The sequence below is a fragment of the Callospermophilus lateralis genome, chromosome 3, assembly GCF_048772815.1.
Source record: "Callospermophilus lateralis isolate mCalLat2 chromosome 3, mCalLat2.hap1, whole genome shotgun sequence".
NCBI classification, from domain to species: domain Eukaryota; kingdom Metazoa; phylum Chordata; class Mammalia; order Rodentia; family Sciuridae; genus Callospermophilus; species Callospermophilus lateralis.
The window spans coordinates 155,381,951-155,408,778 of NC_135307.1; the positions used below are offsets into that span (position 1 = coordinate 155,381,951).

The 26,828-nt window shown below is 38.0% G+C and overlaps 1 protein-coding gene across 1 annotated transcript in view; it reads right to left on the reverse strand.

The window, feature by feature from the left end:
• The window catches only part of Cfap61 (cilia and flagella associated protein 61), a 247,891-nt gene that overhangs the window by 161,049 nt on the left and 60,014 nt on the right, over window positions 1-26,828 (reverse strand). Inside the window, exons 9-14 of the mRNA XM_076848917.1 lie at window positions 25,726-25,797; window positions 21,352-21,530; window positions 19,550-19,589; window positions 16,392-16,531; window positions 5,609-5,735; window positions 1,112-1,189 (exon numbers count right to left, since the gene is read on the reverse strand). Coding sequence (XP_076705032.1) covers window positions 1,112-1,189; window positions 5,609-5,735; window positions 16,392-16,531; window positions 19,550-19,589; window positions 21,352-21,530; window positions 25,726-25,797 — 636 coding nt within the window. The remainder of the gene's footprint in view (window positions 1-1,111; window positions 1,190-5,608; window positions 5,736-16,391; window positions 16,532-19,549; window positions 19,590-21,351; window positions 21,531-25,725; window positions 25,798-26,828) is intronic.

The following is a 26,828-nucleotide window of genomic DNA, read 5'->3' on the forward strand; positions in this document are numbered from 1 at the left end:
TGAGTGTGTGCAAGAAAAAGGGAGGCATTCCCATTAAATAAGTAAAAATAAAACAAGAACTAAAAGACAACAAAGGGGAGAGAAAAGGCCAGTCTCAGTGATTTTTTTTTTTAATCAACTCTCTCTTTAGAAAACTGATGTCCCCTCAAAACTACTTAATCCCTTCTGAGGGCAGCTTCCTCAATGACCTATCAATCTCCCACTAGCCCTGCCTCTTAGAGGTCTTAACCACATCTTAACATTGTCATGGGACAAGCTTCCAACACACGAACCTTTGCGGGACACATTTAAACTATATCAAAACCATAGCACTGGCACAAAACCATGCACACAGAAAGTAATAAAACTTTTCTGAAGAACCCAGAGTCAAACAGGAAGACATGTTCTCAGGTAAGTCTAGTATTTTAACAATGTTGATTCTTCCTAAATTGTTCTATAAAATCCAAATAGGCACAGAAAAAATCATAATAGGTACTAGAAGGTTTATCTGGGAGAGTATGAAATATCCAAGAAAAATCAAGAACATTTAGAGAAAGAAGGCTAATAAAAGAAGACTCTAATACCAGAACTCAAAGTACATGATAATGTAATTAGGCATCAACTAACAAATCCATCGTCAGAATGGAGCTTAAAAATTGACACAAGTACATAGAAATTTAATAAATGTAAAGGCAGCATTTAAAATCAGTATGGAAAGAATGAAACACTTATTAATGATATTTTGGAGTAACTGTCCATTGGGGAAAATATAAAGTACATGTAATTAAATACAAAGAAGAATGCTGGAAAGGATAAATGAATAACTAGTACACTAGCCATCTTTTGGAGATTTTTTTTTTTGGATTTTTTCAAGTGTGTGGGAGGTTATTTGAGTTTTTAGAATTAGAATGTTTTTCATGTATTTTTTGTAATACTCAAAAAATCTTGAATTAAAAAAAGGAGAATTAAAAAACTACCAAGTAGAATATAAATTGATAATGATTAGATACTTTAGGAAAGGGAAGCAGTCACATTAAATAAGTAAAGATAAAACTTAAACTGTAGAATTGTGTGCTAATTCATGAAATAAAGAATCATGATTAAGGAAATCAATAGCCATTTCACAAGTTACCATTTCATTTCTGATCACTGCAATACCAACTATTTGTTCAGCAACTTCAGCAACAAATGCCTGCATTGGTGTTCCATCCTGAAAAGATAAATATGCATTTGAAGACCATTAAAATTATTAGTGTCAAAGTTTCTGTGAGCATTAAATTGTGAGTCCATGATGGGTTCCCACAAGCCATAAGTACATAATAATGATGGACAGATCCAATACCTAACAACATTTACTTTGGGATGGTATCAAGGTAAATGCCCTCCCTTTGTTCATTTCATCCTCACCTCAATTCTTTGTATTATTATTAATCTATTTATTTATGAGAAAATGGGCTTGTCAGGCTGTTACAAGATCTCCAGCTCACAAGGAATAAATCTATGATTCAAACTCCATTCCTTTCTACTCACAATTTACTCTACATCAATGGATCCCAAGTGTTATGATCCTAGAACCCCTACACACCAAGGACTCTTGAAGAGCTTTGGTTTAAATATATAATATATATCACCATTTTATGTATTATAATACCAAGAAAAGCCAGGTGTGGTGGCACACATCTGTAATCTCAGCAGCTCAAGAGGCTGAGACAGGAAGATCGAGAGTTCAAAGCCAGCTTTAGCAAAAGCAAGGTGCTAAGCAACTCAGTGAGACAGGGTCTCTAAGTAAAATACAAAAATAGGGCTGGAAATGTGGTTGCATGCCCCTAACAATCCCTGCTATCCCCCCAAAAAAGAACAATTTGAATTTATTAATTTTTTTCAATTTAATGATAAAACAAAATTTAAACTTTATTTTTAATTGAAAATTGACAGCATATTGCATATTTAATTGAATGTATTTTTAATTAAAAAATTATACATTCCAAAACAAAAATACTCAAAAGAATTGAACCATTTTCTATTTTTGCAAATTTCTTTAATGTTTGGCTTAATAAAAGCCAGCTAGATTGTCATGTTTGCTCCTGCAGTCAATCAGTTGCAATATGTTGTTTTAGTTGAAATATAGAACATAAAGTTGCCTTCACCAAGATATGTAGTTGGAAAAGAAAGAAGTATTTAGATAATTTTTCAGATAATTATGGATATTCTTTGATACTCCACCAAAACTCAACAAGTGTAGTGTTTTAGAGATTAGTTCCAATGTAGTATCTGAAACCATATCAATGAACATTGTATGCACTTCTATGTTAAAATTCATTGGTCTTTTGCACTTTGAATAACTCTTACTCATGCATGCTTCTGCAACATCATTCATTGTTTATCTGGAAACTATTGGTTCACCAAGCTGTGAAGATTTTCCAAATCTTGAGTCATTGAATTAAAAACAAATATCCAAACATCAACTCATTAACATCATCATTAGTTTCATCAGAAAAAGTGGTATAAGTATTGTTAAACTGTCAAACTCACAAACGGCAGATACTGGTTTCCCTAAATTGTATAGTCTTTTTTTCTTAATTGTATTCTATCACAGGGTGCAAATGCTGTCAGTTGTTGTCTTGGTGTAACAAGCTTATCTCATTCATTTTTAAGAAAATGTCTGCCAACTACTTGCATCCAAAATCCTGTATTTTGTCTGCCAGTTTTTCTTTCATGTAAAAATGGTGTTCCATGAAAATGGCAATTGAGGGGGCTAGGGTTGTGGCTCAGCAGTAGAGCGCTGGCTTAGCACCTGTGAGGCACTGGGTTTGATCCTCAGCACCACATAAAATAAATAAATAAATAATGAAATATAGATATTTTGTCCAACTGAAACTAAAAAAAAAAATTAAAAAATATGGCAGTTGGTTCAACATGCAATTCAAACAACTGCAGAAGTGCTTTTTCTTGAAACAACCTACATGCTTCAGGATACAATAGACACGCTTCATGCATATTTCTCATTTTGTCACAAAGAATACCAAAAACACATGGACTCAAAGGCTGAGATTCAATATAATTAGTAATGTTACTGCCTAATCAAGTATATTCTTTAGTGAAACTGGATCCTTCTTTTTTGAAATTGAAATTGCAATTGAGATAATTATAGATTTACATACAGTTTTAAGATATAATATAGAAATTCCTTGTATACATTGCCCTGTATCCCCTAATGATAACATTTTGCAAAACTACAATAAGACAAGCAGGAGATGACATTGTTTCAAGTGTGTGTTCATATGTGTATTGAGTTCTACATAATTTCATTACCTACATAGGTTTGTGTATTTATCACAACCATGGTATTGAATAGTCCCAATACCACAAAAATCCCTTTGGTTTCCCTTTCATAGCTATACTTATCTCCCCCTACCTTTCCCCTGCCCTTAACTCTGGCAACAAATAACCTGTCCTCCATTTCTAAAATTTTATCATTTCAAATGTCACACAAATGGAATCATACAGTACATAACCTTTAGGCATTGGTGCTTTATTTCCCCACTCAGAAAAATACTCTGGAGATATATCAAAGCTATAACATGGATTAGCAGTTCATTCCTTTTGTTACGGTGTAGTGTCCCATAGTGTGAATGCGATACAGTTTTTTTTAACCATGCATCTTTTGAAGAACATCTGGAGTAATTCCAGCTGCTGTGGACATTTATGTACAAGTCCTCATTCCTCAGGAGTGCAATTGCTAGGTCATATAATAATTGTATTTGTTTGTTTTTAAGAAAACACAACATGTTTCACAAAGTGGCTGCACCACTTAGCAATTCCACATGAGTGGTCCAATTTCTCTATATCCTCACCAACATTTAATGGTGTCACTATATTTTGCTTTAGCCATTTTGACAGGCATGCAGTAATATTCCTTAGTGGGTTTCCTTTTCTGTTGAAAGCAGGTCAGGGAAATGAAGAATTCCATGACTAATAGGACATTTGGTGTCACTGCCTTGATTCCTGGTAAGGTGCCAACTGTTTTATCCACTATCACTTTTGAATAGTCAGTGCAAATGTCAATAAAGTGGAAAAGGAACATAATTTAATTCTCTCATTATGAAAATAGCTTTTATCTCATAGAACCACTGAACTTATTTATGACTTGGAAATCACCACTCCTCCCAAAACCAAGGTTCCCTGGACCATATTTTGGGAGGAAGGATGCAAAATCATACTCTTGACAGGGGCTAAGAAGGAAGGAGCAACAAATGAAACAAAAAGACCAAGGCAAACCAAAGCAAAAAAAAAAAAAAAAAAAAAATTGCTGGTGGGAAGTTTTATTTTAGTTTGATGCCTTTATAAATATTAAACATTTGTGCATTTGTCATTATATTTAGATGCTTGATGTCTCCCTCCTGGTGACTTAATAATTAACTAAATAGATTTTTCCCCTCAAAAAGAACAAATAACTGGGAACTCCACAGATGGCCTCGGCAGTAGAATTAAGAAATAAATTGTGATGTATCCATGCAATGGAATTCTTCATGATATAATATGGGGGCATCTCAGAAACATCTTGCTGAGCAGAAGAAACCCAATGTCAGAAAATAAACTGCATGATTCCATTTACATAAAGCTCAAAATAGGCACAATTAATCTCTGATCTTAGAAGACAAGGAGTTAACCTAGGGAAAGTGCCTGAATGGAAGTAGGAGGGGGTCTTCTGGCTGGCTGGAGTCAGTCTGTTTTTGGAAACAGGTGCTGGTTATGTGTGGGTATTCAAATTGTGAAATACATCAAACTGCTTATTGGTTATACTTCAATAAAATTATTTCAAAACTAGGGCTAGGTTTTGACTCAGAAGTAGAGTGCTTGCCTACCATGCATGAGGCACTGGGTTTGATCCTCATAAAAATAAAATATTGTGTCCACCTATAACTAAAAAAAGAAATATTTAGAAAAATATTTCAAAATTAAATGTAAGTAACTGGATGCTTCTCCCAATCCAAGCCTAGTTCCAATGCCCTTAGCTGACATGGCCCTTAAGATAATGGTGTTAACATGAGGACCACTGCCAGCCTGCCTTTGCCTTGGCATACACATGCCTTAGAAAGAGGACCCAACATTTTCCACACAGGATCCTTCCTAGCCTATCCAGTCTTGAGAACTCAGCCAGCTCAACAAAAGGGTCTGTCTAGGCTCATCATCCAGTAGGGTCAAAATGGGAATCCACGAAGTCTGATAATTACCAGGTGGGTGCCATATCTTCATGAAGTCCCTGACCACAGGAAGATCCATCTTAGTCTAGGGACCAGGATTTATTCATATAGTTTTGTGATGTAATTGTGCCTCAAGTTCAAATTTTTTCATTCTTATGATAAAGATTTGGGGTATATTATCAGCCCCCTTGAGCAATACCAGTGAGGAAAATAGCTTCTCCTCCTTAAACTTCAATCTCCTTGTTTTGTTTTGTTTTGGTTTGGTTTTGGTTTTCTTGTCCCATCTTTGAATCCCACCTGGGCTGCTCTCACCATATGATTCTCCAAATGAAGTTCAAGGAAACTTCAGAGATGAATGTACGTGGGTCACAATGGTCTCATATCATGAGGAGAGGGAGGTTACTCTGGTCACTGCAGGTACTTACAGGGTCTCTGCGAGCTTCATTGTATTGGCTTAAATCTGTCAATATGCTTTCACTGAGCATGAGGGTTCTCACAAGCTTTTCAATGCCAGGAGTGTCCATTAAAGTGGCTAATCTTATCTTAATGGACCTGGATAAGGAGAGAAATATCATTTTTTAGGCTAAAGTACCAAAATATGTATTTCTCCCAGAAATGGAGAAAGAATTGCAATATATCATATAAAATAATATTTGGAGGAGTATATATGTATTCACATTGGAATTTGATTAATTGAAAGTAATTCATTTCCTTCTGGAAAACCTGGAAAGTACACAAAAGAGTACAAAGAATAAGATAATGCGATTAGCCAAAATAACAAGATTATACTTTAAAGGGATACAATTTAAAATGCTCGGCACTCTATTTCTCAGGTAGAGCTAGTCTCAACCGTTTTTTCATGATATGTTAAGAAGTTAAGAAGTTAAGAAATTGTACTGTGCCAGGACTGCCTTCACAAGCATGTTCCCCAGAGAGCAGCCCATGGCAGCATGCTCTGCAGGACCTACCTCACACTTCGAGTTTAATGCTTCACCATCTTAGAAATTCTTAATAATTGTATCTTTGATTTTGTGTTTTTAAGTGAAGTGAGACAGTGCAGCATGTCCAGGGGATAGGGGTCTCTACTCATGCACGGTCCACCCTCCACCCATCACTTCTCCATAGTGGGTTATCTTCTACCTATTCCCTGTCCCTGGCACCTTGGTACTCTCCACCCCTGCCTCACAACTGCTGCCTCCCTCTGCCATGGTAACAGCTGGGCTGTGTTGGTTTGGGAGGTCCACATCTACCATCACCCTCAATTCCCAGTGAGAGCCTGGACACGGATTGAAGAGGGTCAAGGTCAGATACATAATCTGTGGAGTCTCTGGCCACACAAGGGAGCTACCGTCCACACTCTGGTGGCAGGCAGAGCCATGAAGTGTTTGACTGGTAACTCAGTGTAAAATTCTTGCCCACACAAATTATTTAGCTGGCCTTTCATTGAATTCTCTATTGTCATCAGAGTGTTATGATTAAATAAGACCAGGCTATTCCTCCTAATGTTAATAGACTATTCTAGTCTATTTTAACTCTTAAATACTAAATATCTGTAAATATTGGCAAAGGATATCTACACCTATAATTAACTGGTTAAAAATGATCGATTAATATTACCATGATAATTTTTATGTGAAAGATAAGAACTTGATTCTGATATGACCACCTCACATCAAAATTTAGCTCTGATGGGTTAAAGATGTGAATGTAAAACAGAGAACCCAAAAGTACTGGAAAAATACTTAAGAGTATTAACAACATATGTGTTATGATTTATAAGTGAGGTGTCCTGCAAAAGCTCACATATGAGACAATGAAAGAAGGTTCAGAGAAGAAATGATTGGGTTACAAAAGCCTCAACTCAATAAGTGAATTAATTAATCACCTGATGGGATTAGTTGAGTGGTAACTGAAGACAGATGGGGTGTGGCTGGAAGAAGTGGGGCATTGGGGGCGTGCTTTGAGGTATATATTTGTATTTGATGAGTAGAGTCACTCTCTGTGCTTTCTGATCATCATGTGAATTGCTTCCCTCCACTACTCTCTTCCGCTATGAGCCCAAGGAAGGGAGTCTGCTGTCTGTGTCATTGAGACCTCTGAAACTGTGAGCCCCCAAATAAACTTTTCCTTCTCCACAGTTGTTCTTGTCAGGTGCTTTCATCACAGCAGCAAAAAAGGTGACTAAAACAATATGATCTCACAAAACTTTGCACACTAATGTGATAGCAGCATTAATCACAAGAGCTCAGTAGTCATAACAAGCCAAGTGTCCATCAACTGATGGATGCACAAAATGTGAGATACATACACACACACACACACAATGGAATATTATTCAGCCATAAAAAGAAATGAAGTACCAACACATATTCCAACATAGCTGAATCTTAAAAATTATGATTATGCTAAGTGAAATAAGCCTTATTAAAAAGCTCACATATTATATAATTTCATTTATATGGAATGTCTGCAGAGGCCAATTTAGATTCAGAAAGTAGATTAGAAGTTATCAGGAGCTGCGAAAGAAAATAGTGGATGTGACTATTTAATAGGCATGGGGTAGCCTTTGGGGTGATGAAAATGTCAGATAGAGGAATTGGTTGCATAACATAAATGTACTGAAAACCATTGACTTGTACATCTTCTACACTTTTAAATGGATTAATTATATGCTATGTGAATTATATCTCTATAAATCTGAAAAGACAATGGAAATACAACTAACAGCCAAAAAATAAGTGGGTGCAGCTATAAATATCAGATAAACTAGACCTTAGGGCAAAAATCAGTTTGTGAACAAAAATCTTTACTTGATAAGAAAAGTAGAAATTCACTAGGAAGATGTAACAGGCTCAAAACTGCAACTTAACAGCATAGCTTAGGACACTGAAGGAAAAACTGACAGTCACAAGAAGAATTTGACTCGTCCAATCATCCTACTGGTAGCATTTGGAAACTGGTATCAGACAAAAAGCTTCACATACTGTGGAAGATTTGGATAAGCTTACCCTAAAGGACATTGCACCCGCAAAATGAAACAAACCTTGTTATCTAATAGTCTTAATTAGTGTTGTCTTTCCGGGCTGACTTAATGCCAAATCTGTCCTTCTAGGGGTTCAAGCCCCAGCCCTCGGCTTCCTTTTGGCTTTCTCAAATGCCTCTCTTGGGCTGGGTTGCACTTCAGATTGTCTCATCCTTCAAAATGCATCTAAGTCCAATTACTTCTCCCAACCTTCAACATTTGCCCCGACCACCCTCTCCTCCTGCCTGGGGTGGTACAACGGTATCCTCACGTGTCTCCATGTTTTTCACCTTTGCCCCTCAAATCCATTCTCAGCCGAGCCACCAGAGTGACATTTGTAAAACGCTAATTTTGATATATTATGACCCATCTATTCAAATCCCAGGAAGAGAGGTATTTCCAGCCTCTTTTATGCCTCCTCTCAGAATAAATAGTGTTTTCAAATGCACAAGATGAGACGCAGGATTACAATACATGAAAGAAACATGACTCAGCAGTAGTCTCAAAACTACCATTTTTTTTGCTGCATTGATAGTTATAAGTAATAACTGGCAGATGTAGATATCAACAAATCTGGGAAGATACCTGTGGTTGCAATGAGAGAGAAAGGGGCAGCTACTGCTGACACTGTGGTGATTTGTTGTCTACTTTTACAATGGAAGGAAATGCCAAATTCCAGTTAAATCTTTGTGAAAAAAAAAATAGAGATATAATTTTTTTTTTTTTTGCCTGAATTTTACCCATGGACCCAAGTTAAGAATCCCAGCTCTTTTCCATTGTATCCTCCCAGTGAGAACCAAAGTCATCCAGTGACTGAAAGGCCCCTGACCACAGCCAACCTCCCTTATTTCTTTGCTCTGGGGTCTCTCTGAGACCTTTTCTCTCTCTGATTCATCCCTGAATCCTTGGCTTCTTGCTTTCTCTGCTCTGCATCACACATCACCAAAGTTTTCCTTAAACACAAGTGTCACGCTCCCTCCTCGGTTATCACCCGACTTTCCGCTCCCCACCCCCAACAAATCTACTAGCCTTGTGTCCACTTCAACATCAAGTGTTTTGCTCAGACTTCACCCTTTCAATGATATCTTCCCTGACCTTGATCCCCTGATTTAAAATCTGGAAACCCTAACTCTCCCATCACCATTATTCATCCTATTTTTTTTTTTCTGTGAACTTCCTTTTTTCCCCACCCACTAGAATAAACCTTCATAAGATAGGAATGTTGATCCATTTGCCCCCTGCTGCAACCCTGGGGCTAGAACAATGCCTGGCATATAGTAAGTGCTCAATAAATCGCTGTTAAGTGAATGAATTATGCAGCTTATATAGAGATAGAGAGCTTATTACTTGTTTCAGCTTAGTGCTGCAACTGAGTTACAGTGTTCTGAGAGCCAGGTGATTGAATGAGCATGTGAATGTCTTCCCCCAGCAAGGCTCAAAGCTCAGACCACATCATGGTCCACTTGGAAAGCCAGGGCTTTTCCTTAATGTACTGTAGTGATGAATAGCTGTTGAGTAGGATACGGGGCTGTTTCCCTGTCAAGTGCCAGAAAAACACAAATATCATTTCACTTAGCTGTCCATAAAAATCTACTGTTGATTAGGGGACGCACCCATTTTGCATTACATTGTGCAGCTCTCATGTTTGTTATTTCTATTTGCCAAGGAGGAACACTTGAGAATTTTCACTGGTTCCTGGAATTTCAGGAGGAAGAATGCGCAATGGTAATAGGTTTGTGCCCTTTTATAAAGCTACACTGTCGGGTACACAGCCCCTAACCACAGGTGGCTACTGAGCCCTTGAAATGTGGCTGCTCAGAATTCAGATTGCTGTAAGTACAAACTAACAATTGAGTTTTGATAACTTGGTACAAGAAAAGAATGTAAAAAAACCCATCATTAATCCTATCATATATTGATTACATGTTGAAATAATATATTAGATATAGTGGGTTAAATAATTAATACTATAATTGATTTCACCTATTTTTTAAAAATTAATGTGGCTATAAGAAAATTTTAAATTGTATGTGTGATCACAAGACATTTTTTACTGGACAGGGATCTTTAAATGCCTGCATTTGCTCATGAGAGCTATTTTTCACATTTTAAAATCAGCTCAGAAGGCAGAATGCAGGTTTAGTCCATGGGTGACCTTTTTCTCTACAGGCTCTGAGGGAAGGTGACTGGTTCCGCATCTTGTGCTAGGAACAGCAGCTGGAATGAGACCTGGAATGAGAAGGGCCTGTATCTAGAGAGAAGGAAACTGAAATGTGGCAACAGGTATGTGCCCTAATTGCTCATGCTGACAGGAGCATCTAGAAAAAGGGAAAAATGAATGTGCATCAGAGATAAATTCTCTATAAAAATGTACTCCTTTAAAAATCAATTATTAAAAGGGCATTGTTAAGAATGGTTCATTTATTTATTTATTTATTTTTATTGGTTGTTCAAAACCTTACAAAGCTCTTGACATATCATATTTCATACATTAGCATACATTAGCTTCAAGTGAGTTATGAACTCCCATTTTTACCCCAAATACAGATTGCAGAATCACATGGGTTACACATCCACATTTTTACATAATGCCATACTAGTAACTGTTGTATTCTGCTACAACTGATTATTACATATCTGCAGTATGCTCCGTGTGCTACAGATTCATCAGGAAACAGAACCTGCCATAATTCCTGCCCTGTGGGGCAGGCCTTGTGTTGATTCTAGAGCCATATTCTGAGAAACAATTCTGAAATCCCCTAAAATTTACAATAATATATGAGTTAAAAATGGACCAGGAGTTATAGAGACCTTTATCCATGTTTTAGCTATAGAAAGCCCCTTGGAAAATAAAGTGACTTTGCTGAGCGCAGTGGCATATGCCTGTAATCCCAGGAACCTGGGAGGCCAAGGCAGGAGGATAGCAAGTTTGAGGTCACCCTCAGAAACTTAGCAAAACTCTGTCTCAAAATAAAAAGGGCTGGGGATATTGCTTAGTGGTTAAGCACCCCTGGGTTCAATCCCTGGAACCCTCCAAATTAAATAAATAGAATAAAATAAAATGACTTCAAAACAAACCTAAAAGGATGCTTAGTATTTTATTATCACCCTCTGTAATTCTTTCTTAGAATGCAATTGATTTTAAAATATATATGATGTCATGTACACACCAAAAGGACACAATTTATTGTTAAATCAAGTACCTATCTTTATTTCTTATCATTCTCAGATAAATCCTAAAGATTCAGAATATTCATTGAAGGTCCATAAAATGGTACTAATACTTTCTAAAAGATGAACTTTGAATCTGATAAATAAAAATCCAAAAACACAAGTCCACTTTGCTGTCTACACTTTGCCTTAGGCCTGGAAAGACTGACAAAGATGGTGTCTCATTGGATGTATTTACATGTGACCCTAATTTCATCTCTTTACAGGCTTCAGATAAATTTTTTAAAAATCTCCCTTCTTCTGCTATATTCATGACGGGCCCTTTTTTCTGTCCCACCGCATGAGAGCTAGAAGGAGAACACTCTCACTTCCCTGTGCTCTGTGTATCACCTTACCTGACCCTTCCAGAAGCAAGTGCACACACAGTAAGCAGGCTGGTTTAGCCATTCTTTTCTCAAGAGTTCAGGCATTGTTCTAAATCGTCTTGCTTCAGCAAGGGATATTAGCTGTGGTTTTCTTTACCTCCCTACCTGGCTTTCTCCCACCACCAGATGCAGCAAGGAGTCTTGTTTTCTAACCCGTCACCTCCCCTGGTCACTTTCATCTCTCCACATCAACTTCATTTCCCAGGTTACTTCATCTCCCAGGTCACCTTGCCCTCTCCTGATCACCTTCACCTCCTAGGTCACTTTCACCTTTCCTGATCACTTTCACCTCCTAGTCATTTTTCACTTTCCCCAATCAACTCAACCTCCCCAGGTCACCTTCACCTCCCCTGATCAACTTCACCTACTAGGTCATTGTCACCTTTCCAGATCATTTTTACCTCCTGGGTCACTTTCACTTTCCCTGATCACCAGCACCTCCCCAGGTCATCTTCATCTCCCCTAATCACCTTCAACTCCACTAATACCTTCCCCTCCCCAGGTCACCCCTTTCTTTCTCTGATGTACTCAAATACCCAAAAGTTGTCACAAGTGTCCCCTCTCCATGAAGAAATGATGACACCTTTGACCGATGGTTTCTTCTTAGATTTTAAAAGTTTTGCAGCCTTCGTCACCTGCTTCACAGCAAGATGTTTTCATCTTTTCCTGTTTTACGCTGAGCCTGGCCTCAAAAGTCAGAATTTTGGTAATTACTCAGACTGCATACTGAATGAAATAGAAAATTGTACGTGAAAGTAGAAGGAAAAAAAAATCACCACTTAACTTTTAAGCCCAAATTGAATGAGTAAAATTTTTTATACATCTACAAGTTGTTTATGTGTATATGTAGTCACTCAGCCTTGCAGAAAAATGGGCCAATTTTTTGATGCTGGTAAATGAAGACACAATAATGGAAATGTGATCTGAATCTTTTTGAACTATGTAATAGAATCATTAAATAATTCTACAGTTATTAGCATTTCAGTTTAAATCAAAACCAAAATTGCCAGAAATACTCCTCACAAAAACCAAAACCAAACAACAACCACCACAAAACAAAAAGTAAAGTTTCTACTGGGTGCTGTTCAAAAAGACTCCTCAGGAACAGAAGGAGCAGAAGATTGGTATCACTAAAACACGCCCCATGATAACCTGAACCAGGTATGATGGTGGCTTTGTAGAAAGACCAGCAACCAGGCATGAGTGAGCTACTCACAGAGGAGTAAATAAAACCAACCCATTAAAGGGAGGAATCATTTAAACAAAGGCCTACCACATAAGGGCATTTTTATTTACTGAGCAGAGTTGACAATTGGTTCCACGATCTAACTCAGTGTATTTACTTATTAGAAAATGATTTATAGCACAATAAATATTGGTTAGATAAATAAGTCTGAAACATATTCTCCCAAATAAAAAATGTCAAATTTCAGAGAAGGGCAGCAAGATGAAATGAGCAGCCAATTCATCCAAATGCATCCTCTACCAAGGAATAGACAGAAGAAGGAAAAGCAAGTGGGAAGGTGGAGACTGGGCAATCAGGGAAAATGGAATAAACAATCCTGAAGCCACATACAAATCCTATATTAAGTCTGGAAACATTCTAGAGATTACTATATAAAGTAAAAGTGCTAAAAAAGAAAACATTTAATTTATCCATACTTAATTTCAAAGTTAGCATAACGTTAAGAAGTATTCTCATATTAAAGACCAAGAGTCACTACATAAAATGAGAAGAAACCTGGGTACAGGATTTGTTGACAGAAGAGGTAGCCACCACTAGCAATTGAATGAATTATTTGTCCCGGTGTTCACCAGCATGGCCAGAGGGCAGGTGACAGACACAAATATAATTTCCCAAGGGATGGAGGAGGAAATTAGGTGGGAGACCAGAACATGAGGTCATGAAATTTAAAGTAACCAAACTTAAGAGCAGGAACAATTCATCCCAAATGTCAAGAGAAGTGAAGCAAAAAATGGAATAACACAATATATTTTTAAAACTATGGCATAAAAAGAGTAGGTATGGAGGACCTGTGCCCTCACCCTGACCTTGTGGCTCCTTCTGTATCTCCCCCAGGCCTTTGCTCAAGTGCATCACTTCCTGTGCTCATCACTTACATACTATTTCATGTCTTTATTCATGTCTTTCTCCTCTTGCTAGATAGAATACAGACCCCATGAGGACAAAGATTTCTGTCTGTTTTGGGGTCACTTCTCTTTCATCAGAATCTGAAATAGAGCTGGAACACATAAGCAGTCAATGTTGGCTGTTTTACTGGACAAATAAGGAGGTTTTCTGGGGGCTTCTGGGAAAGAAAGCACACAGCATCAGCCAGCATCTCTTCCCTACAATGCTGCAGGGATGTCAGCCCAGAATACAGCAGCCATTTTGCCAATGTGATAAGAGCCAATTCCAGAATGGAGCCGACAATGGAGAGGACAGAGTGGAAGAGAGGAAAGAATCAAGGCTCTTACCATACAAACCATAAAGCCTGCCTATCTCTAGACCTCTCACCTATGTGAGCTGATAAATGCCCTGTGCTGGGAGCCATTTTGAGTTGGATTTTCTTAATGCCAGCTGAAAGCATTCTCCCAGTTAGTCTAAATTTTGAAATTTCAAAAGATGGTTTTAGAAAAATACGAGAAAAGGGAAAAACAGAGTACAAGAAGAAGGTAAGGGAAATGAGAAGCATTACTTGATAGGTACAAAACTATATAATTAATATATGTGATATATAATATAATTATATATAATATAATCAAACTATTATAGCCCACATATTCATATAAAATTTAGCTCAAGGATTATTTATATAGTATGCAAGTAAGTAAGTAACTTGACAGTGCCAAAAAATTACCAGATAATAAGTTTAAAGTAAGTGTAGTTTACATGGTTCTAGAACATCTGAATCTGGAAGAGAGGCAGAATCATAATTCTCTACTACTGAATAAGATATTCATAAAAGCAAAAGCATCTGCAGTGCTTCTCAATCTGTAATGTGCATAAAAGTCAACCCGAATGCTTATTAGCAATACATATTCCTGGGCAAAACAAGAGGGAGCTGAAATGCATATTACTACGCAGAAGAAGCCAATATGACAAGGCTACATACTTACTGCATGATTCCAACTACAAGACATTCTGGAAAAGGCAAAGCTATGGAGACAGTAAAAAGATCAGTGGTTGCCGGAGGGGAAGAATGGATGATCAGCAGAGCACAATTTTTTTAGGGCAGTAAAACTATTCTGTATGATATTATAATGCCATCATTATACATATCATTATACATTTGTCCAAATCCATAGAATGGTCAACACCAAGAGGGAACTCTACATGGACATCGGTTGATAATGACCTGCAAGATTGGTTCTCCAATTGTAACAAGTATACCATTCTGGTGCTGGATGTTAATGGTATCAAAAAGTCCATGTGTGGAATTGGGGGAGGGTTATGTGGAAATTGGATTTTATGCTCAATTTTGCTGTGACCCTAAAAAATTCTCTAAAAAAATTCAGGTTTATTAATTGAAGTAAAAAAAATCAAACAGAACAGATACACATACAGCAAATAAGTCATCATCTTCACCACATATCCCCTAGTCCTACTTCCCAGAGGCACAGAAGGTAAATAGAATCCTGGGAACCTTTCTAGAACTTTGGTACTTATGCAAGATAGAAAGATATAATGGCCCCATATAATACTTTACTCTTTCTCCTTTCAGTAACAGAATCAAAGAAGTTTTTATTGTATACACCCATCTGACTAGCCAGAAGGTTATCTCCCAGCCAGAAGGTAGAGCCATTTGACCAAGTTCCTGACCTCAGAATATGAACAGAAGGCTTGGACTTTCCATCCATTTCTCTACACACCCTTTTCCATGGGCTGAAATGTGGCCAGAGTTCTCTTAGCCAGCTTAAAAATATATCTTTTTAGTCAACTGCATTTTAGTTAAATTAGGATGATTCACAAAACTTGATATAGTGAACAAACAAACAAACAAACTTGATTGAGTTATGTCCCTCACAGCTGTAGCTTATATAAGTCTTGAAAAGGCAGGAACCACATCTAGATATTTTTCATCATTATATTTCAAGATCCTGGCATAGATCTTAGCCCTGAGGAAAAATTTTCTAATGTTTTCAGTTGCTGAGGAATCTATTTTACCTTAGAATATTAAAAAAATATATTTCCGTCTTAATTTTGTCCAAACATCTGTAGACTAATCTTTCATTTTCCCACTGTTGGTACAGATACTTTATCACACATTTATACACTAAATTCTTACTGTGTGTTGGGTTCATGGTTGGATTCGGTCTTGTGCATTTTGTCCCAACTATAGAACCCATCTATGTGGCATTGTTTTTATTACTGTAGACCTATACTATGTTTTAACATCTGACAGGACAAGTCTCTTCTCAGTAATTACTCTTTCCTTAAAAGTATTAATTACAATCATTTTATTAGTCCTCTGCTAATAAAAGATAATCTTTAAAATAAGCCATTAAATTTATATAGCAAGGAGTTCCTGCTTCCTTTCTCATTTTAATATTTTGGATTGTCCTTTGGCCAAATATGTGTCCACTTACTTCAGTAATCCAGCCCGATGGAAGACATACAGATCATGTTCAAGGGTGCAGTTGTTGTAGGGGACGATCTTCACGAAGTTCTGGATGAGGACAAACTCAGGGGTGAGATGGGGCAGAGAAATGAGGCAGAAGTTCTTGTCCTAACATGATCAAAAACCAGGACACATGGAAAGCGTCAAACGTCATCATTAAACAGATTCCTACTCTAAAACACGAAGGAAAATAGAAGCAAAATGCATTTAGGAGAAGATAGTCATTTTCCTATAATTTGGAAAGTAATCATGGAGATAAGCAACTATAAGAATATGGAGAAAATACTCTCAAGTCTAGATGTATCTGAATGAATGGACGTTATGAACAATGACATCTGTTGGCAGAGCTCTTTTATAGAAGTAGACTTTTAAACCAAGACCATTTGCTCTTGAGGATTCACTTGTATCACTGAGTAAATAAGACAGCTTGATGTCCTAGCAAAGTCCTGCCCCTTACTAAGTGACCTCACAGCAGCCTGATCCACTCCTCTGAGATAACAGGGTGATACAGCGTGCCTTTTCAGGCTCTGAAATCCTATGATTACTCATAAACAGACATGTGTGTGTCTTTAACATGAAATGATCCCTTTAGTGAAGATCCAAGGGCATGGGCTTAGTAAGCAGTCACAGGAGGATCTACATGTCCTAAGAGATGCCACAGACTTTCTAGACCTATGCTGTCCTGTGTGGTAGTCAATGACCACATCCAGCCAATGGGCACCTGCAATGTGGCCAGTGTAACTGAGAAGCAGAATCTTCAAAATTTAATTTTATTTAACTTCATTTAAGTTTTAAAATGGGTGCTCAGTTTTGATTATGAAAATAGTTTTGTGTGTGCTTGGGTTATGGGAATCTAGTCATCCTAACTTGAGTATGTGGTTGGGATTTGAGGGGGTCCCTAAAGGCTTCTGTTAGTGCAGGAATATTCAGACGTTAAATGATTGTATTTTGACAACTGTAACCCAATCAGCCCATCCTAGTTTGAATGGACCTGGTGGTGACTGTACGCAGATGGGGTATAGGTAGAGAAGGTGGGTCACCAGGGCTGTACCCTAGAAGAATGGTTCTTCCTGAAGTGCCCTCTTCTCTTCCTCCCTCCTCCTCCCTAATTTCTTTCTGTCATGAGTACTGAATAGCTTTCCTCTGCTGGGCCCTTCTCCCAGAATATTCTGCATTATCTTGGGCCCAGAGCCAAAGAATCTGCCATCTATGGACTGAACCTCTGAAACTGTGAACCAAAATAAACCTTTCCTCCTTTAAGTTGTTCTTGTCAGGAATTTTGGTCACAGTGACACAAAGCTGACTAAAACATCATCCATCTATAAGCCTTATGAGATCTAAATACAGACCAAGTATTTCTGATGAAATATATTACCTGTATTGAGATGTGTTGTAATATAAAATACACAGTGAATTTCAAAGACTTATTATAGAAAAGGAATGTAAAATAGCTTACTAATAAACTTTCATGCTGATTACATGCTGAAATGATTAAGTATGGATCATACTGAATCAGATGAAAAGTGTTATTAACATGGGTTTCGTCTATTCCTTTTCACTTTTTGGTCAAGTGGCCACTGGAACATTCAGAATCACTGATATGATTCACACTCAGTGTCTATGGATGGTGCTGCTTGAGGCTGCCTGTGTTTCTGGCAGCCACTTGATCCTCTGCCAGGTCCCTGCAGAAGCAACCTGCTCTTCCCAGAGCTAATTTGTCCCTTTGGGATCTCGCCTCCCCTTGAACCCTGTGAAGGCATTACTTGTGCTAATCCAAAACCCTCTGGACATTTGTTGCAACCCAAAGGAGTGAATCATTATTTGACCTTATCTTTCGTCTTTCTAGCAAAATAACACAACTCCTTTTGTGAAACTTCAGAGTTGAGTTGCTGAAATACTCAGTTTGAAAATAGGGACTGGGTGCCAAGCCTCAGTGGATTTACTGGGAATGAGAGACTGATTTTAATGAGTTGCTTTGACTTGGATTTGTAAGATTATGGATGAAGTAATGGTCCTGTTCCTCATATTCCAAAATCAAATAGCATTTAAAAATAAACAGATATCCCTACCTTTTCAAAACACAGCATTACTTGTCTAATGCTGAAGATTTGCCTTCACATGAACTTTAAAATGGGGATTAAACTTAGGGAGATTTCCTTGAGGCATCTTTGAAGGAAACCGGTTTTGTAGATTTTATTTTTGGAATAATCTACATGTTTTTATGAGCTTTAAAAATGCCTTAAAAATAATTCAAAGAAATTACAGTGGAAGATATATAGCCTTATTATAAGGTTTCATCATATTTAAGAAATGAGAAAATAAAACCTAAGATCATATGGTGTGTAAGCAACATAATTAAACCATATTTATTTTTGCTTCAGTATAAAGAATAGCAAGGAAAAATAAAACAAAAGATATTTTGCTTGAAATCAGCCAATTGAAGAATATACTTGTTGACTTTCCTGTTGGGCCAGCTATGGGAAAAGTCTGTATAAAAACCCATCTTTTCCCTCAATTGTCCTCCTTCTTCACTTTCTTCCCTTCAATAAAATGTTGTCTGGGCAACAATGAAACAAGAGTAGAGGAAGTGGCTCCCGAAAGTTGGCCATGAGATACATTCACCAATGTGGGTTGAGCCCCTTCTACATGTCAGGCTCTGGCTCAGGACCAAGGAATCCATAGAAAGAAATGCCAATCTGAAAATCAATCACAAGTTTCCACTTTCCTATTCACCGAAAAGGAATATGATGATTTTAGAATACTTTATGCCAATGTCAGCTATAAAGTGATACAACAGTGTGAATTACATATCGGTGAAATTTTTGACATTTTCATGTGCTACTATGAATGATTTGACTCTAATAAAGCACTGGTAAAGCTATCTTTTAAAGAAATTATACATTGGAAGAAGACTGTTAAAATTGCATGACCAAAGAACAAATTGAAAAGAACAATATTTTCTATTCTTAGGAGTGCCCTTGACCTTATTCTCAGGATACAGATGCAGTTTATACCTCAACATTCATAGCATTTTAGAGGCCTGCACAATAAATATAAGTTTTATTTTTCTATAACTGCTTAAACTACAAAACCAATTATATTACTCAAAATTCATCATGTACTTACAGGAAAAAGACTGAAAACAAAATTCATAAAATCCAACGACCTGTAAACAAGACAGTATGCATTGTCACTGGACTGAAAGAAAATGTGAAATCACAGGCTATTTAAAGAGATTTATGGCTCTTTCCTCCTCAGGTAGCAATTAGTTGACTGAACATTATTCAATCACAAAAGTCATGAGCTTCATATGTCAGTAACCAAGTATTTTTTTAAATCTGAAGATCTGAAGATTAATAGCAATTAATAATCTCTTCTCATCTGAAAAACTAGTATGAAGATAATTATTCTATGAACATGATCCTTCACTTTCTTTTTGGAAGAGCTGGGGAAAGAGATTGGTATGTTATAGATTATTCTGATCTTTTTATCTTATATATAAAATATTTTCTGACCAGCTGAATATGTATATTCACAGGCAACCCATAATGTTTAAAATCCATTAAAAATGAATTTAGAATATTTAAAAATCCAAAAATTACAACTAGGCACAATCATAACTAATTGCACAGGGGAAAAACAAACATAAAACTATAAATCTCAAAGGACTTTATAGGCTTTTAAGATTATCTACAACATAATTAGAATAAAAAGATTTCCTTTTGCATATTATGCGACCTCCATGAAAGCTGAAAATTTAAGTGGAAAAAAAAAAGTAAAAGTAAAATTTGGTTTTAGAGGAAGCCGGAAAATTGGGAAAACATTTAAATACACCCTTTAAAAAGAAATGGCTAGCATTGTTCTTGGTCATCCAAAAGATACTCCAGAACCCTCTGCTCTATCAAAGTGGGCCTCTTCAAGATTGTTCTGTGGATACATGGTGAAATAGGCAATGTGCTAGAGGAGATGTAGAATTTGGGCATTGAGGACAATGGTTCATATCCAAATGACCAAGTACAGCAAGCACTGAGGATGTAGGGCTCTAAAGGGGCAAGAATTGAGGGGACCACGTGGTCTGGACGACACCTGGGCTCCATCTGCCTGGTACCATGCTCTCCTTTCAGTACCTTCCTTGGATTACTGGCTGCTCTGCTTATCCCACTCCCAGATCTCATGTTTGGGTGAGTCTCTAACCATAGATTGAGCACGAGGCAATCCCAATTTGAGGCATGGTCTGGTCACAGTCATAGGTTCAGGAATTAGCACACAGTGCAATTGGTTCCCATGGAACTTTGGCTAGAGAGCTGAGCCCAAGCCAGAATGCCCCCAGCTCACTGGATATTTATGTAGACCCAAGACTATCAGCTCTCTTGACCCTGGGTTGGGAATACTCCTCTGGAGCCAACAACAGGCAACCAGGGAAAAGAGGTAGAGAGAGAAAGTTAGCCCAGGCCCTAGTTAAAAATGGTTCTACCTACCACTTGACTTATCCTTAGTTATGTGAGGCAATTATTCCATTATTTTCCCCAAAACCCAGTTTAAATTGGATTTTCTGTTACTTGCAACCAAAAGACTCCAGACAAGCAGCAGTTAAAATCCATAATCTCCCAGAAATGCAAACTTTAAAGAATGGGAGGAGCATGTGGTTACAAGGTGGTGATAACTTTCCTGGTCCCCTGTTGTAATATAGGGAGGCCAGACCTGACCAATTTTCTTGCCCAGATCTGTAAGCCTTAACCCAAATTTTATGAACAACAGTCTTTGGAAGGGGTCCAGGAATCAGTTTTTTGTTTTGTTTTGGTTTTGGTTTTTGCTTTTAATTCCCCAGGAGATCGGGATGTGGGGCCAGCTTTGGAAACCACTGGCTCCACAAGATTACAATATCATAAGTTCTTACTATTACAAACAACTGGAAGTTCAATACTTACCTTGCTTCATATTTCTCATCAATACAAAATAGCTGAATACAAAAAGCATCTGACTCTCCCTTGTAGACAGGGCGGAAGTAACTGGGCTCCTCGTGCAGAGAGTTGGATGTGGAGCTCTCACTGCTGATATATTGCTCCTCTTCATCAACAATGGAACTCCTGCTGAGTTTTTCTATCTCCTAGACCAAGGAGAAAGGAAGAACCAATAATAATCCTGCTCACTTTCTGCAACTTATCTCTATCTTATCTACTGTTCCTAAGGCAGACAGGAAGGTCCAGCACTATAGCCACCTAGAAAGTTAGCACTTAGTATGTCCAGTCTGATTTTAGAAGCAGCTGAGGTGTTGCAACCCAGAGGAAAACAATTCATCCTGAGGTCCTTCTGAAGTTCTTTTAAATCAAAGAAATCCATGCATGTAGTCAAAATGAAAATCAAATTAACACTAAAATTTTGTAATTAAAAATCATTAGTCTTTTATCCCCATAATTCACCTTCCCCATTAACTAGCACTTTCAACGTTTTCATATTTATTTATTTCTAAATAAAATGCTTATATACTATTTCTTAATTCATCAGATTTTGAAATTCTCTATTGGATATTAATGTAGTAAATTGATGTAACCTTTCTGTGTAACCCTCTACCCTAAACTCTATCTTCCCAGGATAATTACATCACAATTCACAGTTAACCCAGTAAGTCTTTGTATTATTACGAATATGCAACCATTGTTGCTATCCCTGAACAGAGTAGTATAATTCGACTACATTCTCATTTGTGTCCTTTGTTTTATATTTGCTTGGTTTTCTGATTTTTTTTTTATATGCTTTATCATATTTGTCAAATGTTGGTAAATATGAGTTTCCAAGCAATCAGGAAGTTGAAGTTGAAATATTCTATGAACTTTTTTTTTTCTTCCCCTCCTCTAATCTGGACCTGTTGCTCTACTGGCCTACAATGCCACTTGCATTTTTTCTTTTCTGTTTTGTTTTGTTTTTGTTTTTGTTCGTGTTTTACAGTTGCTGTTTTCTTTTTCTCTGTTTGCCTCCATGTAGAGCTGTCTTTTATTAATCGAAACCTTATAATTTATTACTTAGTGATCATACCTATACTATATCATATTTACTAAATTTCTTTTTTTCAACCCTTCCAAAAATGCTCTCATTGGAGGAGCCACTAAATCTCCATTTTATTATTTATTTATTTATTTGTTCTAAGGCAGTTGCTGTTTTTTAAGCTCCATCTCTTTTCCTCAACTTCTTTGTTCATGGTTTAGCCCCTTTATCACTGAAGCGCCATTCTAGCTTTATAAAAACAACAATGCTTGGGAGGCAAATATTTGGCAGGGCTGTGGGGAGGCACCTCCATGACATTATCTGGAAGCCTTTTATTTTCTTTGGGCCTGTCCGTTTTTTGCAGGGAATTAAGTTCTCTAATCTCCTGCCTAAGGGACTGTGGAAGGGAGAACAGTGGCCCTCAAAGGTGTGTATGTCCTAATCTCCAGAACCCATGAGTATGTTATCTTACAGGGCAAAGGGACTGCAGATGCCATTTAACTAAGGATTTAAAATGAGGAGATCATCCTGGATTACCCTTATAATAGGGAGGTAGGAGAGTCAGAGTCAGAGAAAGGACAAGAGATTCTCTGCTGATGGCTCTGGAGATGGGGGAAGGGGTCACAGGAATGCAAGTTCCTTTTAGAAATTATCAAAGGCCAGAGGACAGAGTCTTTCCTGGATCTTCCAAAACGAATATGCCCCATATGCACTTAGATTTTAGTACAGTAGATACATTTTGGACCTCTGACTTCCTATACTATAAGAAAATAGATTGATGTTATTTTATGCTACCGAGCTTATGATAATTTGTTACAGCAGCAACAGAAAACTCATACCAACAATTGGCTTCTTGCATTCAAAGAATGTGCCTGGAGGAGGGACTGGGGGTTCCTGTATTTGAAATGGAGAATTTCACTTATTCCTCTATTTTCTGTCCTCCACCATTACCCAGCCTCATACAGTATAGGCTGGACCTGAATATAGAGCTGTGTCTATTCAGTTTTTCCAGAGAATTCTCACTTTGTTTCCCTTGGGGTCTTGTTGATGAGCTAAGTGGAGGATGCAGGGAACCTGGGGTTTCAGTTACTCCTTAACAGTCTGCCAAACAGACCCCTCATATTCAGCCTCATTCCTCACTCTGCCTGCAGCAGAACCTCCAAGTCCTTAGCCCCACTTTTCACCAGTTTCTCCTCTCAGAAGGACTAAAGTTTTACTTCCTTAGAAGGGCTAAGCCAAGGTCAGTTCCATCAATTTTATTAATTATAAATATTTTAAAGTGCCTATTTTTCAATAACTCCTCTCTGACTTGTTGTCTTTGTGGATATATGATTTCTATTCTTTTTCTGGTTGAGATTAGGTGAGATTTTTTTCCCCCACAGAAGAGGCAGTAGCTAAATATGGGAGGTCAATCCACCTGGTTTCAGATGCCCTCTGTGTTTGATGCAGAGAGAGGGGACCAGCCCAACCCTCCCTCTCTATCCTTGTTTGGGTCCACAAAATAATGGCTTCCCTCTTAGGAATCTTGGAGATAAAACTGCCGTTCTCCACTGCACCTCCTCTCTTTCCTCTCCAGGGTATAAGGAGTGACTTACTGGTCAATGAGTCTCTCACTGTGGGTTCCTCCAAAGAGAAACTCTGAACTAACACTCTTCTCTTCTTGCCTCATTTCCCCATTCTCCTTGTATAATTTCATGGCATGGCTTCCTAAGCAAGCTGCTGAACCTTGGCTCTTAGCTCAAGGTTCACCACTGGAGGAACCTACAGGAGGAGACCCACTGGCGAGTAGGTCATTCCTTGTGCCCTTGGGAGGGGAAAATGGGGATGCAGCCGAGATGGCAATTTTCTCTCCAAGATCCCAGAGATTTAAGGAATGGTTTCCATTGTTAACTCGGTCTCACAGAGATCTCTGGGAGACTATGGAGAACACAATTAAGAACTGTTGCATCTCAGAGACATAGGAGTTGGGGTGTTGATTCTCCAACTCCTTTGATTATTGACTGATGGCTGACCCCCAAAATAATTGAACTGCTGCAGGCACAGTACCAACAAAGCACCAGGTATTTTCAGTTTTCCTCAGAGTGCTGAGGAGTGATTAGTACCGAGGGCTATGGGTGGGGTCCGGTGGTATACACTAAACTGAGCTGCAGAAAACAGGCCCCTGCACAGCTCAATCTCTTTCTGGCAACATATCCTGCTCTCAGACTTCATGTGCTCTCCTCTCCTCCCTCAGATATCCTGGGAGGGGACAGACACCTGTCCTAAGAAGAAATGGGAATCCCATTTGTGTTCCAGATCCAAGCTTTGTTCTCCAGTTTGGTGGTAGCCAAAAGATATGGTACTTCTACCCCTAGATGACTTGTGTGTGGACTCCTTAATTGATCAGAATCTGGAGAGGAGACTGTATGTGCCAGGCCCTCTGGCAGAGTACTGATGTATGGGATCAATGTTCAGTGCATGTGTTCCAGTGCTACCATGGATCTGATGAACCCCTCCTACCCAGCTTTCTCTTCTTCTCTGGCTGACCCATGCAGAGTTTGCCAGCCTATCAATGGGATGCCCTGAGAAACTGTTGAAAATTGCACTGTGCTCAATACTGGAAAGTGAAATATTTGGGCATGTTGATTTCCTACTTAAAAACCTACAACACCCCCCTCAGCTCCTTAGGAGAAGGTCAAAATCCTGAGCTGGGTCCACAGAACCCTGCCAGTCTCCTGAATCCTCAGTTTTCTGGCAGAAAACAGATAGCACATGGAGTACTAGAGGACCACATGCAAACATGTGTATAGGGTGAAGGGAAGTTAAGGAAGGATGGTGAAATATCCCAGGGGTAGCCACTGGAGGAAGATGCTACCACCCTTTGGCCTAAACCTGTAATAGGAAGGGGCAGTTACTGGAACCTGAGATGCTTGTGAATGATACATATTACATTACAAGTATGTTCTTAAGTGTGTGCATGCTCAGATCATATATATAGTCTTAGAAAACTTTTACAATTCTTTTGTTCTTCAAAATGTTTTCTCTTTTGGCAATGAGAGGGAGAAAGTTATCTGCATTGACTGAAATGGTTGCAAATGATGAATAAAAATGTTACTTATGGTCTGAATTATGCAGGGGATACAAGACAAGGGATTAATCACTGCAGGGTCAGAGTTAACCAGGGGAGGCTTTGTAGAACAGGAGGAAGACCATGGTAGATATGAACTAGGAGAGAGAGGTGGGAGGTCCGGGAGAGTAACCAGCACATAAAGACTGGTGGGAGAGGTGATACTTCATGCAAGTCAGTTATTATGCACACAAAGGCCCTGCTCAAACCCCACCTGAGTTTCACTAATTCCACTTTGGATTGATAATACAGGTTCCCCAGATGCAGCTTCTTCAAGGACTTTTTCCTGAAAATGACAATGATAAAACACAAGGGTTAATTACATCTATAGTGGTTCAGAGCTGAAGTTCTTTTTTTTTTTTTTTTTTTTTTTTGCTAACTTGTTTTTTTTTTTGGTTGTTCAAAACATTACAAAGCTCATGACATATCATCTTTCATACATTTGACTCAATTGGGTTATGAACTCCCATTTTTACCTCAAATACATATTGCAGAATCACATCGGTTACACACTCAGATTTTTACATGATGGCCTATTAGTGACTGTTGTATTCTGCTACCTTTCCTATCCCCTACTATCCCCCCTCCCCTCCCCTCCCATCTTCCCTCTCTACCTCATCTGCTGTTGTTCAATTCTCTCCCTTGTTTCCCCCCCTTTCCCCTCACAACCTCTTCTATGTAATTCTGTGTTACATTGAGGGTCTCCTACCATTTCCATATGTTTTCCCTTCTCTCTCCCTTTCTCTCCCCCCAATCGTCTTTGTTTAATGTTAATCTTTTCCTCATGCTCTTCCTCCCTGTTCTGTTCTTAGTTGCTCTCTTTATATCAAAGAAGACATTTGGCATTTGTTTTTTAAGAATTGTCTAGCTTCGCTTAGCATAATCTCAGAGCTGAAGTTCTTGAGCAAGCTGCCAATGTTCAGACCCTGGCTTCATTGCTTATTGGCTAGGAGGCACTGGGAAAGTTATGGACCCTCAGTTTCCTCATATGTAAAAGGGGGACAAAACACAATTTTTTCATAAGGTTGTTAGGAGAATAAAATAAAAAGAGAGCAAGAGGGAAAGAAGGACTTATAGAGATAAAAATATTGAATGCTTGATAGAAAAATGATAGATGGTAGATGGATGGACAGATGCTTGGCACAATGAGAGTACCTCCTAATTCTCTGTACATGTTAATTATAACTCTATTATTCTTATTTTTATGTATAACTTGAAAACTGCACTAAGTTCTTTTCTTTTAAAACCAATTTTATGTATAAATGACATGAAATAAACTGCACATATTTAAAGTGAGAAGTTTTGCATTTTGTACGC